The sequence below is a fragment of the Amia ocellicauda genome, chromosome 19 (genome assembly GCF_036373705.1).
Source record: "Amia ocellicauda isolate fAmiCal2 chromosome 19, fAmiCal2.hap1, whole genome shotgun sequence".
Classification (NCBI taxonomy): domain Eukaryota; kingdom Metazoa; phylum Chordata; class Actinopteri; order Amiiformes; family Amiidae; genus Amia; species Amia ocellicauda.
Window position 1 is genome coordinate 2,534,779 of NC_089868.1, and position 16,527 is coordinate 2,551,305.

The 16,527-nt window shown below is 41.3% G+C and overlaps 1 protein-coding gene across 1 annotated transcript in view; it reads right to left on the minus strand.

The window, feature by feature from the left end:
* Positions 1–3,323: 3,323 nt before the first annotated feature.
* The window catches only part of cacna1ea (calcium channel, voltage-dependent, R type, alpha 1E subunit a), a 191,879-nt gene continuing 178,675 nt past the window's right edge, over positions 3,324–16,527 (minus strand). The window contains exons 42-48 of the mRNA XM_066692001.1: positions 16,013–16,120; positions 15,325–15,425; positions 12,338–12,444; positions 10,728–10,839; positions 6,281–6,459; positions 4,702–4,888; positions 3,324–3,867 (exon numbers count right to left, since the gene is read on the minus strand). Coding sequence (XP_066548098.1) covers positions 3,364–3,867; positions 4,702–4,888; positions 6,281–6,459; positions 10,728–10,839; positions 12,338–12,444; positions 15,325–15,425; positions 16,013–16,120 — 1,298 coding nt within the window. The 3' untranslated portion in view covers positions 3,324–3,363. The remainder of the gene's footprint in view (positions 3,868–4,701; positions 4,889–6,280; positions 6,460–10,727; positions 10,840–12,337; positions 12,445–15,324; positions 15,426–16,012; positions 16,121–16,527) is intronic.

Genomic DNA, 16,527 nt, shown 5'->3' on the forward strand with positions numbered 1-16,527 from the left:
GTACCCATCCTCTGATGGCTACTTCCAGCAGGATAATGCACCATGTCACAAAGGTCGAATCATTTCAAATTGGTTTCTTGAACATGACAATGAGTTCACTGTACTAAACTGGCCCCCACAGTCACCAGATCTCAACCCAATAGAGCATCTTTGGGATGTGGTGGAACGGGAGCTTCATGCCCTGGATGTGCATCCCACAAATTTCCATCAACTGCAAGATGCTATCCTATCAATATGGGCCAACATTTCTAAAGAATGCTTTCAGCACCTTGTTGAATCAATGCCACGTAGAATTAAGGCAGTTCTGAAGGCGAAAGGGGGTCAAACACAGTATTAGTATGGTGTTCCTAATAATCCTTTAGGTGAGTGTATATTATATATATATATATATATATATATGACATATATGATGTCATAATCCAAATTTTGTAATTAATGTCTTCAAACTATTTTCAATGACAGTATCTTAAAATGTAAGATTATTTCAGTTTGAAGGCTGATGGACTGAGGTCTTGATTCTAAACTTCACTACATTGGAGCTTCACAGACAGTGTCATTTGTTTGTTTTACTCTAATAATTCCTAATTTTATGAAAAAAGCACCGACTACAAGGATAAGGGATTCTCAAGTACCTGAGCTTTTTAGATAGATTTAAAGTTTCAGCATTGTGGGGGTAAAATCTTCCTAAAGACTTATTCTTTAATATCAGAGGAGTATAGAGTTGAGTAAAAATGGTGGTGAATTGCCTTCATTCTTTACAGATTATCAATAATCATCTACTGATTATCAAGAACTGTTTTCTCTAACTTACATGAGCATTGACAATATTTGATTTGCCTCCACTGGGGAGTTGAGCTGTGTTCTGTAGCAGTTCTATAGAAATCAAGGCCTAAGGCCATTTATTCTTTGATTTCTATTCAAATTGATCAATTTAGTCCTGCAAAATGACAAGTTATTGCTTCTTACCTACATACTTAATTTACTATTTTTATGAGCCTTACGATATCTACTCTGAGCTCAAAAAATACTTTTCCCCAGATGAGAAGCAATCACCGAACAAGCTAAACATTGTTTCCAATTTAAGAAGACTTTTCCATATGTCTTTTTACTTTTTACTTTTACTTTTAATTTGTTGGGGGGTATAGCCTATACAGAATACATACTTATAAAAGCTTGTTTCTTTTCACTAATTTCCAACTGTTATTGGCTTCCCTATGAACTCTGTGTTAAATTAAGTATTTTCCATTTGAAGCTGTTCCTAATTTCCTATTTTCGTTCCACTTTCTGATTTTAGTTCTCAACCACGATTCACAAATCCCCCTGACTTTCACACCACATTGAGTCACTAAGGGCACGCAAGACAGAGCATGTGAAGTCCTAACACAGCAAGACCCACCTTCAGTCACCCTGACCTTGATTTCCTCAAGAGCAATGTCACTGCCAGGCTGTTTTGGAAACGAGAGTGGAAAACTGTACACTTAGTAGTAGTAAAAGTCTCAACTGCAGATAAATATGTTCTGCTGGTGGTGTAAAAGTAATTTCCATCTTGATTACAGATATATGATTAATGATGGACCTGAAAGTGTTTAATAACAGAGGGCATGAATACTGAACAAAAGCAATTTCTCAGGAATGAAAGCAGTTGCCTTTGTACCTTGGTTCAAGCTTAGTATGGCATGAACCATTTTTTCTCTCATCCAATTATTCTTCAGTTAAATGCTATTTCTATATCTTGATCAATTAATTGAAGCAAGAATGTATTCCTTTAGAGAACTTTACTGTCCGTTGTAGAATCAGTAAGGTGTGACAGTCTGTTCCCAGTTGGAAATGGTTTAATGAGTTTAAGGCGAAGTGACATTCTGATAAAGTGTGAGGCTATTTACAATGTCATCTGTTCACCATTATTATTTGCTACTTGTTTAGAAAGATTACCAAAGGTGTGCATAACCAGTTCTTGCAATTTGACAAGGAGGAAGGACCCCATTTGAGCCAGTGAGGGAATAAAACCTAGAGACGAGGAAAAGCTTGACTAGAAATGTACAGGGTGACACAGGAAAGAGACGGGTGGAGGTGGATGGATGCTGTTCTCACAATGGGAGCTGCCAAGTTCTTTGAGTTATGTCCTTTTAAGCTTTTACAGTTTCTTTTAAGTTTGCCTGATTTGGTTGATTCTTTAATTGAAACTAGGGGCAGGACTGAAAATAATTGCCCTTCAAACTCAAATGAAATCCCCCAATTTGGAATCTGCAATTGTAAAGGCAAAGTGAGATGAAACAAAACAAAAACAGACCTTCTACAGGAGGATTATTCAGTTTTAATGGAAAGGCATTTCTGAGGCCAATGTCTATCAAGTAGGAAACACTTCTTGAAATGCTGTTAGTGCCATCTGGCTTAATATCCCTAAACTGCCACCCTGCTTTGTTCAAACCTCACAACCATATCCAATTCTATTACATTTGTTTACCAGCTATGCCACAATGTAAGCAACTTACTTTTGAAGTCACTTGTGTCAGATCTTGGGAAACCCACATCTTGTTTGTTTGAGGAGAGCGATTTTGCACCCCCAAATTTTATACCCCAATGTAAGTTCTTGGAGATTAAGGACTTTATAATATTTTTGTGGATCTCAAAACTCTTATGTTTCTCTTCAATATGCTTCTGGTTCTAAAATTGCTACAGAAGGGGCAGTATTTAGCTATTTTGTGAGTCTTTCCCATTTACCCATTCAATCGCTCTTTGCATCTAAAAATGCAGGGTTAATTTGTCCAGCACAGATTCTTTTGATTTTCAAGCCATGGGACAATGTAGTTTTCAGTCCCATGCTCAGTCCTTTTTCAGCTCTCTTGCATGCATTCTAATCTGAGGTGTTAATGTCTGGGGTTATGTACACATACAATCTACCTTTAGAGAGGTTCCTTGTAGTCCTCAAAGCATTACACCATCCTGAAGAGTTACTCCACACTCCTGCTGCAGAATAAAGATTGAGCTTTTCTCAAAGGAAGGAAACCATATTCTTGTGGGATGTTTGACAGCAGTATATGTATGTGCAAAACAGGGGCAGGAGAAGGTGGGGTCCCCAGAAATACACCCCCAGTACGCTTGGTGTTGATGTGAAGTGAAGATAGGGTGTTAAGAAATACCCAACCCCTGAACCAACCACCAACAAAGCAAAAGAAAAAAACAAATACATGCGATCTGAAGCCCTCCCCATATTTTGGGAAATCTTTACATTTGGCACAGATACACACACAATGAGACTGGGAGGAATCCCCCGCCCCACTGTTGAACAGAGTCCCCCAGCTCCACCTCCCCATGTCCCACCCCATCTCTCAATGTGTTCCTTGGTTGTCACCCCCTCAGCGTCTAGCAGTGGTCATCTTCGTCGGTGTCGCTGAAGAGCTCGCAGCCGGCCACCGAGCTGGACTGGGAGAGACGGTTGCGGAAGTGGCCGTTGGGCACCTGCCAGCTGTGCCGCAGCGGGGGGGCAGAGCTAATGGTGTTGGAGCGTCCGAAGCTGGTGGCCACGGCCGCCTCAAAGGTCAGCGTCTCCTCCAGGCCCGCCGAGTCTGGACTGTTGTAGTCCTCGTGCAGGGGGAGGTAGGGCTCAGAGATGTAGCGGTGCGGTGTGGAGCGGTGGCTCCCACCCCCCGAAGCCACCCCCTCTCCCCAGGCCCCGTCCCCGCTCTCCGCCTCTTGGGTCCGTGGGCTGCTCCCGTCAGCCGGAGGGGAAGGGTGGGCCCGGCACACCAGCGGAGAGTAGGAGATGTGGGGCCGAGGCCGGGAGGGTGTCTGGGGCAGCTGCCGCCGGCCACGGTGAGGGGTGCTGGACTCCGAGGTGGAGGGGACCGGGCTGTCCAAGCTGGTGCCCTGGGGAAGAGCGACGACAAGGGGTCCGCATTGACTGCACGGTTCAGAAGTTCGGCAACATTTCATAAAAGCACAGACACGGGGAGAGGGTGGCTAATCCTGCCTTTCTCTAGAGGAACGTCAAAGGCTTATTTCTGTGAGCTACATGATGATCATTGTATTTCAGTACAACAATATCAACTCTTTCCACATGGAGCCACTGAAAAATGTCATCTAGGACAGGCATAACATTTGCCTCTTGCTCTACCTTTACAATAGAGAGCTTTGCTAGTCAGGTATCATTTGAAATGGGAGGCTTGGCACTTCCAGGTGACCTGGCATTCGTTTTTTTTATGGCGGGGTGCGGCACCACAGTTTGGAGTGCCGTGGTTGGAGTCAATATAGAGAACTGATGCGTGACTTGCAAAGGCTTTCTCTTACAAAGACCAAACCAAGAGGCAGCTGTAATCATACGTCCCGCCAGTCACTGTTCAATGGATCTGTCAGACACACTATATTATGATCTCAGAAAACACACAGATTCTGTCCCACAATAAAGCACGACTGTGGGAGGATGTCAATCAAGGGCTGCTTTGTTTTACGATACGTCAAGCACCAGCATTTTGTAGGTTAACCCATCTCAAGCTGACATCATCTTAAAAGAAAAAAACAACCAAAAAAAACCCCTCTTCACTGGGTAAAGGAGTGATTGCCTCAAGACGAGTCAGCCAGGGCATCTATACAGATCTACTCCTTCAGATGCCTCACAGTGTTTTATGTGCTGGTGCCTGAATATATAGGATTGAGTAGCTGATATTCAGGGGCGTTGCAGAAGGAACAGTGAGGGGTGCCCACCTGTCTGTGGGGGGTATGTGCCCGGCCCTCACTCGGGGACCTGGACTGCTCTCTCTCCCGGGACTGGTGCTGGCTGCGCTCCTCCGAGTTGCAGCGGGACACGTCGGGCGACAGCAGGTGACGGCGCTCCTTGGACCGGCCCCGCTCCCTTTCCCCCCCCGGCCGGTGGTCCGATTTTAAACCTGAGGTTCCATAAAAGCACACTGATGATCAAGCCGTACGTTGTTGGAAGGGACAAATATTCGGGAACCATTTTATAAAACAAATTAGCACAATTGAATTGAGGGAGAGAAAACCCTGATCCTCACAGAGACTGGTATCTAACGAAGAACTGAACAACAATAACTACAACCACAAAAAAGTTCATGTGTAACTGAATAAGTTATAAAGTCACATTAAACAGCTTTATTATTTTGAAAGGGACAAAAAAACTCTGCAAAGCTCCTGCAGTTTTGCATTTTTCTTTTCTTTTTTTGTGTCCATGCCTGAAATATGTCCAGTACAGAGTGAAGCAAATTTAGTTCATATACTCCACAGAGATCAAAACATTTGGCAAAGTAGTAAAACAATAGCTTATTACATGAACATTTCAAAATACATGTTTATTCTTCTTATTTTTTTACACTTGTTCTTGTGTTTTAACTTGCATTTACTGCAGAAGTGTAATGAATCTTCATACCATAAAAGATTTAGTCTTCGGAGAAAAAAAACCCAACAACAACAGAAAAGTACCCAGACACAAAAGCTGAAAATCCCTGATGTTGAAAGGATGGGGTGAGTCAGACTATCAATGTTTTCTTCTGAGAAAACACGCGATTAAATCATCTACAAATAATGTGCATCAAGGCAAATATAAAGCATCTGGCAAAAAATGTATAAAAAAATCTGCAAGCATAAGCTAAATAAGAAGTAACAAATACAGTTTTGGTGAGGTTGGTCTTTTCATGGTTTTGATATCTCATCAAAGTGACAAATGGCATTCTCACACCAAGCCAGTCAAGTAATATACACTGAGGCAATATTTTAAAACACAGATAAATCATCCCGATTACCTTTCAGTACTTTTTGCAGCTTCCAAAATATATGACTTTCAAAGAATCCCGTCACACTGTTTTTGCAGGTGTTCATGTACAGTCTTTGACAAATTGAGTCCCAGCCCCCAGGAGTAAAAACCCCTGAGCCGAGGCACCCAGATCATGTACAATGTGGGTACGCCTTAAGTGGAAGGCAAATTCCATCAAAGAGTCAAACGCCTAAGATGTATGACACTAGCAGTAGTTACACAGACATTGCATAAAAAGAGAAAATCCAAGTTGTGTTCCCTAAAGCAGCAAAGTCCTGTTTTCAGGAATATTTGAAAAAGAAAAAAAAAATGCAAATGAACCAACAAAGAAAAGCAACAACATCAATTTCGGTCTTTGCCGCAGTTTTGGAGAAGCAGGTTGAGGGCTGAGTTGAAGTAGTGTAGTGACTGTGAGAAGACTAGTGTTAGAATACACCCCTCCTTTTTTCCCCACTCTGTAACACATGGATTAGATGGGGACTTTGCCCAGAAGGGGAAAATGCCCCCTCCAACTATCTCTTGTTATTCTGCTTGAAGTCTGACTGACCAGCGCCCCTGTAGCTCCGTTGTCTCGGTCGGTACAGCCGGTCGGGGCTCACTCTCTCCAGGGAATACTCGTCCAGCCACAGGCCGTTGATGCGCTGGTCCCCGATGGTGGAGAAGGAGCGCTTCATTGGACTGCTGTCGGTCGTGACCTGTGGCACAGGGGAGCAAGCCTATTACACAGCACGGTACCATCTTCCACCCCAGGGAGATGCATTTATTATTTGGAATTATGAACTGTAATCCTAATTCCTTCTCCTTGAACTAGGGCTTTTAATCTATATTAAAGAGTGCAATCATTGCTTTAGCTTGGTCCTGGCACACTGCATCTGGAGCGGGCATTGTTAATACCAACAGGGTATCCACTCATCATAACAGGAAGACCCGACTCATATTAAGATTAGCACCTGGTGTATCAAACTTTCTTACTGGAAAAACAAGCAACTATGAAAAGGAGTGCTGAATTGAATAAATATTTCCACTATATTTCCACTGAGCTACTCACAGATTTCACTTGGAGTTGTCTATGTCTTTTTATGTTTCTTCATTGTTGATACTTGTTCAATAACAAGATGCAATTGATTCCTAATGTGGTGACTGGATCTGAGTACAGACACCTAAAATCAATGTCCATGTACTTCATAGGGATGTACTAGGAAATGCTATGCTTGTCATTTCTCTACCTGTGATATTTTGCATCAAACTAAATTGAGAATCGTAGCTGAAATTTGTAATCGTATAATGAACTGATTCACAAATAAAGATTCTGAACAGAAAAAATAAAATAAAACACAAAACAGGATTAGAACCAAGGATGGGATGAACTTTTGCCACAGTGTATAGGAATCTGCTGTTTGGTAGGTACTTTGTGAGCATGTTCTTTCAAGGATTATGAGATCAAAAACAAACAACTCCCACACAAAATACCCTATTCATCATATACGGCTAAGTCTTTTCTACTAATACACGTTGTGCTGTAATAATGACATTTGAACACACTTAGAGACCTCAATATCGGTTCCTTCCCTCAAACGAAACTTGTATTTTTATCTGGGGCACATATGAGCACTGGCGTTCAGTTTACCACATTGTTAAAATAGAAAGTGACGTGCATCCTGCCCTGTTGGGGGGGTGAAGTAAGACAGTAATAGATTGGAAGAGGAAAATTCCTAATCGACATTGTGCTTTGAAATCCTCACTCGGAGCTCCATGCCAATAAAACTAGTTCATGCAACCACATGAAAAAAAGGGGCAAAACCTGCCCCACTGCACAATTCTCTAGAAGTTTCTTGCACCTCCTGGCTTGCCAATGGGCCCCCAAACCACTACAGTGTCAAGAGAACATAGAGGCGGTACCTGTGGTTCTACTGCCAGTCGAGGCATAGAGGAGGCTCGCATTGACACGGCCCGCCCGGGCACCTCAAGGGGAACACACTGCCTGTTAGTGGGGCAAAGGAGGCGATTAAACTCTTTGCGCTCCGGCACCTACATATCAGAGAAAGAGGGAGAAAACACAACAGTTGCTGAGAAACACTTGGTAGAGCAATGTCGGGGGTTACCAGAAGTAACCCTTCTTGCTCTGCAAAGAGACAGCCATCACAATCAGACTGCAGTATGCTGACGTATTCCCCACTTTGCTTTCAGAGCTGGTGGAAAAGGCCAGTCTTTCCTCCATGCGTTGGGTCAAAAGACAGCACAGGGATGTGCCCACATGCAGGAGTAGCTAGCTAATGCAAGACAGGCTTCCCAGTAAGGTATTTGTTGGTGTCTTCCATATGCACTGATGTTCCAATGTTTTCCATCTGGTTTGAGGAGGAAACTGGAGGAGGAATCCCTCTGCACACAGAGGCAGTGGCAGGGCCTGAGCAAAGCGGCTTTGAAGAAAACTGGATTCCTTAAGCTCTTGTGAAATCGACAGCAGTACTTGCAGTGCCCAGCAAGGGTCAAATGCAGCATGAGCAAATGAATATAGGCCTGGAGGACTAAAATGGGAGGCAAAAACCCGAAGATGGATGGATTGGGATGCTGGCGTTCCAGCGAGCCATGCCTGCATAAGCAAAGGAGGGAAAGCAGAAACGGTGAAGAACTAAGTGAGGAAATGGGAGGAAACAGGGCAGCTTGGCATGAACAGGACACTGCGGGGACAACCTCCAAAGACATTCCCCACCTGGGAACACATGCCCAGCACCAAGAAATATGTTTCTACTCTGGACCACCAGAATAAAATGAGGACTTAATTCACAAGCCACTCTGTAAAGCAGATATAGGCAATCGTTCTATGAGGCTCCCATGTGATGTTCCAAAGGAAAATCAAGTTAAAGTGTACAGGGCTGAATATGTTCCTGGATAGAAAATATGAACCACATCGGGAGCCTGGTTGTGGTTTGGTAACCGCAAGCTAGACAAAGAACACTGCTAAGACGCAACATTCACAACTTCCAACTCAGCCTGCTGGACAATGTTGCCAAAAGGTTGGGTCAGGATTCTTGGAGTTTCACCAAACTTTCTGGCCTTCAACCCACCCATGATCTCTATTTTGTCACCATACTTATCTGTGGTTTTCACCTTGCAGGATTATTACTTCCCTAGCTGTACACCTACAGGCCTCAAATAGGTTTATACATCCTGAATTCCAAGTGCATTTTATATGACCCTTGGAGGTTGCAGCTGTAGGCTTAATCGCTTCCAGTTAGACCTTCTATTATTTCGCAAGGACCCACAGCTTAAGAGACACAATGTGCACGACCTCTGTATGTCAGACGGAGAAAAGAAAGAGTTGTGGACCATGAGCTAGAGGTGCCTGGTAGAGAATGCAGCCATCGCAGTGAGACCAGCCAATTTGATTACAATATGCAATGATGTTATAATAATGAATTCTGAGGCTGAGGCCTTTGCTTTTCTCTTATCAAAAACATTTTTTTCCCCACAAGGCTATTCAAGAAAGTACACTCGGGTGGAGGAGTTCTAACTGTTCTCTCAAGTAGGCAGATAAGAGGACTTCCCTGCCTGAAAAGCTGCTCTATAAAAACTTTGAATCTGGTTGCAAAGGAACACAAGACGTATGTAGAAGCCCAACGACGCTAGAGGAAATCGAACGAATGGAAAATAATCAGTGGAATGGGAGGACAAGACAGCCACAGTGAAGGGAGAGCAGAGACAGTGATGGCAAAGAGTTAACTGGAATAGCTGGCCTTTAACATCTTGGTGACAGCGCTCTTCGATTCTCATGGACAATGTAGAACAGCAGCAAAGCCAAACCCCACAGGATGGAGATACCTGCTGGTGAACTTCATGGAAACCACCATGCATACAGACTGTGGTACGTATTGATGAAAAATGAGAATCGGTGCACTTTTTTTGGTTTTTGGTTTGTGCTTTTAGGTATGTAGTCCCCCCCACCAATAAAAACATTTCCATGGGTAGGAATTACATACACTTCTTTCACAATGAAACAATGAAGGTTGACGTCAGTATACTGCATACTGTTATGGTCACTGTCAGATTGTTGCAGAAACAAACAGTGTTCACTGATATTCAGTTACATAAACGGCAATAGGAGAGACAAGTGAGGAATGCACACAGAGCAGTGGATATTCTCAGGTGGAAAGCCACTGTTGCTTGACTAATAAGCAAAGTATTCTTTACTGATCGACAACTATAGACTGCTATTGATTATTTCAATTCTTGAGAATGACACTGAAGTCAGTAGGAATGATTATACATTTTCATGCAAATAAAGGGCCTTGTCAACTACAAGGTTGCTTTTTTTTCAGATAGCAAATCAGCAGCTTTAGGAAATGTGCAGTGAATAAGACTAATCTCTCCTGAGATTACTGTAGTTAAATGGGGCTACACAACCCCTTCAAGTTTCACAAAAATGTATCTTTTTATGGGCTTTATTTTCTGGAAGCAATGCATCGCTAAAACTTTAGCTTACAAGGCTACATTTTCTGATAATTAAACAATTCTAAAAATCCTTTAAATATCTATGTGGTATCAATTTATTATATCAAACACCTCACTCATACTTACATTAAGTACATCTCAGGTATGTCTGATTCGACACGTAAGTGGACTTTTTACACAATTCTTGCCAGAAGAGGATATCTTTGACTGAGCAATGACATACTCCAGTTTTACAATTTCTTTCAGTAGTATAACACTGAAGATGTAAGTATACCCAGACAAATATTAACTTAATGTTTTACAGCAAGGATCTCCAGTCCTGGTCCTGTAGAACCAGAGCACATCTGGTTTTGTTTGCAGCTGAGTTTCCAGTGATGTATAACATCAGAAGAATTGTTGGCTTAAATCAGGTCCATACAATCCTTCCTCCATAAATTCCAAAGATATCGGTCTCTGCAGAACCAGAGTTGGAGAACCTTACTCTACAGGATATGTCCTATACGTACTCGCTTACCAGGGACTGGTGTTCATGGTAGTCGTCTTTGGCTTCCATGCTTGGAGACCTGGGCCGGATGAACATCTCCTGAGGGGAGATGGGGCTCAGGGCCACAAAGCCACCTCTGGTCCTGTAAGTGATAAACAGCATCTCTCAAACATGTACCCTGCACAGCAAACTCGCCAGTGTGTGGTATTGATCTGCAACTATATTGAATTTATCCACATCATTCAATCTGGCTCATACAGGGCTGTGTGCATCTGCCTTTCATTCAGTGCTTTGAGAAGTTTGTAGCCGATAGAGATGCTCGATTCCCAAAACATTTAATGACACTTGAATTCTTTAGGGAATGGGGTAAACATTTAATCTGATAAGCTTCCTGTCGTCCACAAGGTCACAGATGTGGTGGAATTTTACCAAATGGGCCTGACCTGGCCATATTTACTCACTACCTACACTGTTGAATTTGCAGTCCTCACTATAATCTGTAAAACTTGCATATTGATGAGCATTTAATGAATATTCATTGTTTATTCCAATTAATCCCATATATGGACTTTTTCTCGACCTATAAATGACAACACCTGTTTTACTCAGGGCTCAGAACCTTTGCTGAGTCCAGGGATCCTCTGTATCTCTAGATTATTTTATCACCAAATAAACATCTTATGATGATGGTGGTGGAGAGCGCTGTCTAACACGTCGGTAAAAAAACTCCCATAGGTGTTCAATTGGGTTGAGCTCTGGTGACTGCGAAGGCCATAGTATATGATTCACATCATTTTCATACTCATCAAACCATCCAGTGACCCCTCGTGCCCTGTGGATGGGGGCATTGTCATCCTGGAAGAGATCACTCCCATCAGGATAGAAATGTTTCACCATAGGATAAAGGTGATCACTAAGAATAACATTGTAATGATTTGCAGTGACCCTTCCCTGCAAGGGGACAAGTGGACCCAAACCATGCCAGGAAAATGCCCCCCACAGCATAACAGAGCCTCCGGACCCCCTCACTATAGGGGTACAGCAGTCAGCCCTGTACCGTTCTCTTGGTGGCACCACACATACACGTCGAGAACACTAGCCAGTTGTGCAGTCTTTGAAGCTCCTGCCATTCATGCCCCAATAATGACCTCCTCTTTCAAAGTCACTTAGATCATTTCCTCTTGTCATCTTGATCTATAATTGAGGTCAACTGGGCCTGCTCAGCATTTTTATACATGCCACAGAGCATAATAGGATGTTAATTGCTTAATTGTATCATGCAGTACACCTGTTTGGAGGCATCTGCATTTGTTATGTTCCTCCACTCATTTATTCAGGTTTTTCCTTTAATTTGTCACCTGTCTGTATGTACCACAGACCTGTCCTATGTGAAGTATCCCAACAACTAATGGTGTACTGTATGTCAGTCCACATCATTTATCAGCCCCCTTACCTATTTAACACATGCAGTATTTAAAGACCAGATGGTGAAATAAAATGTATTGCACACCCAAACAATCCTAATCTGTTTTTCCAGGGTAAAGAAATTATGTATTCTTGTGTATTCTTTAAACATAGTGTGATTAAAAGACTCTGGAATAGGGCTAACAAGCCAGCTTCACCACATCACCAACACTTACAGCCCTGAGCCTGTACTTTGCTGGAGGAATGGAAGGGCTTTGGCACTGGCTAGGATCTCCTGTGGAAGGGATGATGCATCCATACGCTGAAACATCGGTGCGTTTTTCTGAAAGAGAGCAGAAGCATTTTCATTACCATTCATTCAGACGTGTTATTTGGGGTAATGGGATCATATTTTCTAAAATCTAATGTTTGATGAAAATGGAATCAGACCATTAGTTGCCTGGAAAAGACAATGGAAGAAATTAAGGTCAGTTTGCACATCCTAATATACATTTGTAAAAGTGTATTACATGTCAAATGTTTTGATTTTCATAGTACTATTGAAACTGGGTGGCATTTTCTGAAAATTGACTATATTGGAAATGGAGGTTTTCCGAAAATCAATTCCATTACTAAAAACCATGCTAACGGTTTCCAGGAAAGGTGGAAGAAGTTTCCATTAGTATCATCTATTACCATCACATAAACACACATTTTCAAAAACCATGCACACTTCGACTTTAATTTATCATCCAATTTCTGACAATGGAGAATTAACAGTTTTAAGTACTTTTGAGAAAATTCCATATATTGTAAATGTACAGTTTATTAATTTATTTAACCTCTATTTATCCAGGTTAGTCAATGGAGATCCAATTCTCTTATACAATGAGGACCTGGCCAAGAGGCAAGCATCATTCATGCACATGTTACACAAGCAAGAAAATCAACCACAAGTCAACACAAATAAAATAAAAAATATGTCAGCAAGCACAAATAATAATGAGTAGGGCCTCCAATTTATGCTTAAACATATTGATTGAAATGAAGCTGTCTAGTTTCAGACTATTTTGTAACTCTGAGAGGAGTTGCGGCAAAAGACAGTATGGACCTTCGGTACCACCAACTTGACAAAGACACATGATTGCAAATTATAAGATGAGTCACAAATATTCAGCAGAGTAAACAAGTCATTAGGAGCTCCGTATGACATTATTTTATACATTAATTGGTGCCAGTGAATAAAGCGTTTTGTGTGCACAGAAGGACAGTTAATCAGCGAGTAAAGTTCACAGTGATGTGTTAAATGAAGCACCAGTCACAAATCTAATGGCAGAATGGTAAAGGACATCTAACCTTCCAAGAACACCTTTGAAGCCATTTTATAAATTACATCACCATAGTCAAGAATTGGGAGGACAGTCATTTGAACTAAAGTGAGTTTAGTTGAATGAGTAAAGCAGTTCCTATTACAATATAAGAACCACTTAACCACTTAACTTAACTTGTAAAAAATGCATGTGAAACTTAAAAGTAAGTTCACAGTCCAACCAGATTCCAAGATACTTATAAGAAGCTCTATCACAAACCCAGCACATGTTCCAAACTTGTGAGTATTGGCATCACTAGATTTCTTTCTATTGAACAGCATAAGTTTGTTTTATTCGACTTCAATAAAAGATGAGAATCACAAAATGCCTGTTGAACATCATCAAAACTAAGCTGCAAATTGTGCATTACATTAGTGATGGAAGGACCTATTGAGTATAAAATGGTGTCATCAGTGTAAAGATGGATAAAAGAGCTGCCTATTAAACGTGCCATATTATTTATATAAATAGAGAAAAGGTTTGGGCCCAAAACAGAGCCCTAAGGCACTCCCATTGTAACAGTAAGAGGTTCAGAAAAACAAATCTATCCAATTTAACGCACTGAACACAATTGGTTAAATAACTTAAAAACCAGGCAAGACATTCCTTGGTAAAACCAATGTCATAAATAAAAAGAATAAAATGATCAACAGTGTCAAAAGCCTTTGCTAAATCTATAAAAACAGCTGCACAAACTTGTTTGTTGTCAAGTGCAGCTATTATATTAATCAGTACTTTCAAGGTAGCTGTAATACACCAATATCCTTAATGAAGGCCAGACTGCGAATCTGAAAGGATATTCTTCGAGTCTACAAAATTAATTACCTGTTTGTTTACCATTTTTTCCATGACTTTAGATAAACAAGGCAGACTAGAAATTGGCCCTTAGCAGTTCTGAATTGATCGGTTTCCATGCCAAAGGAAACACTGCTGTCTGAATAGAAAGATTAAACAGATATGATAAAGGACCAGAAATAAAATGAGCTGCAGTTGACTTTTGGGGTCAAGTGTAAGTAGCTCTTCCAGCACTTCAGCCTCAGAAATACAGTGAAAAGAAAAACAAAGGCACAAACACCAAGATAACAGCAGTAGGTAACTGAGAGGATTTATTCTATAAAGAATTAACAGTTTTCCAAATTATTTTAGGATCTGACCCACAAGATGAGAACCTGTTGTTTATATAAATCAACTTTTACCTTTCTTATGGCCTGAGTACATTTGTCTAAAAGAAAGCCAGTCTATCTGTGAATTGGTAGTCCTGGCAATATGCCAAGCTAGATTTATTTTTCTGAACAAAATCAGAACTCAGAACCAAACGAGGGACAAAGAGGATTTTTCTTTTCTGAACTTCACTGAAGCATGTTTAATAATACAAAAAAACTAAAAGTATCTCTAAAAAAAAGCCCAAGCATCTTCTACAGTTGGGATCAAACGAATTCTGTTCCATTTCACTGAAACTAAAATCATGTAAAATTATCTGTTCATTAAATGTCTCAAGTTATGTTTTAAATATAATCGTGGGAGGGCGATTTTCTTAATGTCCACTCCATATGCACGCAATAAAACTGATCACTCAGATCTTGGCAGAATACAGCAGGCCGATATTTTGAAGGGGTGTTAGTAAGAATAACATCGAGGAGAGTTGCTGTCTCGGGAGACTTCATGAGATAGCTAGTGGGCTCTGTTACAATATGAGAGGAATTTAATTAATCCAGCCGCAAGTGAAACATCATCTGTAGGATTAGTCATATCCCAGTTTAAGTCCCCTAGCAAAAAAACTCAGAATTAATATAAGGTGCAGAGTTGGCTACTCACTTTACATTTTTTTTAGCATTTATTTTTTAATCTCCTACCTGCTCTTCCAGCTGCTGTTTCTGTTTCTTAGCCTTGCTGGTCTTGTAGTAGTCCATGATCATCATGGCGGCGTAGATCTTTCCAATTGTCATGTGGCTGGCTGAAACAGGTTTTTTTCACAAACACATTTGCTCTCAATTTTGTAATCAAATTCTGTTCATGATACCATTGCAAAACATCCTTTGAATCATGATGCCGTTGGTGGAGGAAAGGAACTAAAGTTATTCGAAAACACAGTACATATATCGGAATGTATAACATATGTATAACATATTTGAATATTTTTCATGTAGTATTTGTAATTATTTCCCCCATTGCTCGCTGCAGTTTGGTATTGACAATTACTTAACTTATGGCTAATTGGTGCAAAAGGAAGTAGCCCTATTGTGCATCGAAGACAGTTTCCCCAACTGCATTCTTTCCTATACTCAGCTAATTGTGACCAGCCACCATAGGAACTCCCGGTCAAAGCTGATATTTGCAAAACCTGGATTGAAGGCCAGCTAACCTATAGGACACACCCTGCACTGTAGCAATACTATTTTACCAGATGTGCCACTCGAGAGTCAGTCTTTAACTCTACTTCGTAGATCTATTGACTTAAATAGGATCAGTTTTAATGTTACTTTTACTATGATACTGCTGGCAGATCACATGTGCAAATGGACCGTCCTCTGTGCCACTCACCCTTGTGTATGGGCACCAGGACATCCAGCATCTTCTGGGAAAGATGAGGCCAGATCACACTGATCTCCTTCTGCAGCTCGGAGTCCATCTGCTGTCTGTCCTCCCCACCTGGGAAGAGCACATAGGGACAATGCATTGTGCAGAACAGTTAATGTGTTTGTAATATACCGTTCACATGCAAAAGGGCTTGGTTAGCAAGTAACAAGTATATATGATCATACTAGCCTAACCTGGTAATGGTTATACTGTAAAAATATCCTGATATCCAATTTTAAACACAATACCAAGGGAAATTTACCAGCTGAACATTTGCACTCAAAAAGTGCTGTGCTGTTCAGACTGACGTAAGAAGAGCAGGATACTATTGGTTCTTCTTCACCTTCCTCCTTTGTTACTGTTATCTGCCTGTTCCTGAACAGATGACAGACTCCTCTTAAAGATACCCTCACTGGGGTAATGGCAGCCCCTCAGATCCGGGTCTTGCTACTAAAAAGGGTGTGTCTGGAATTGTGAAC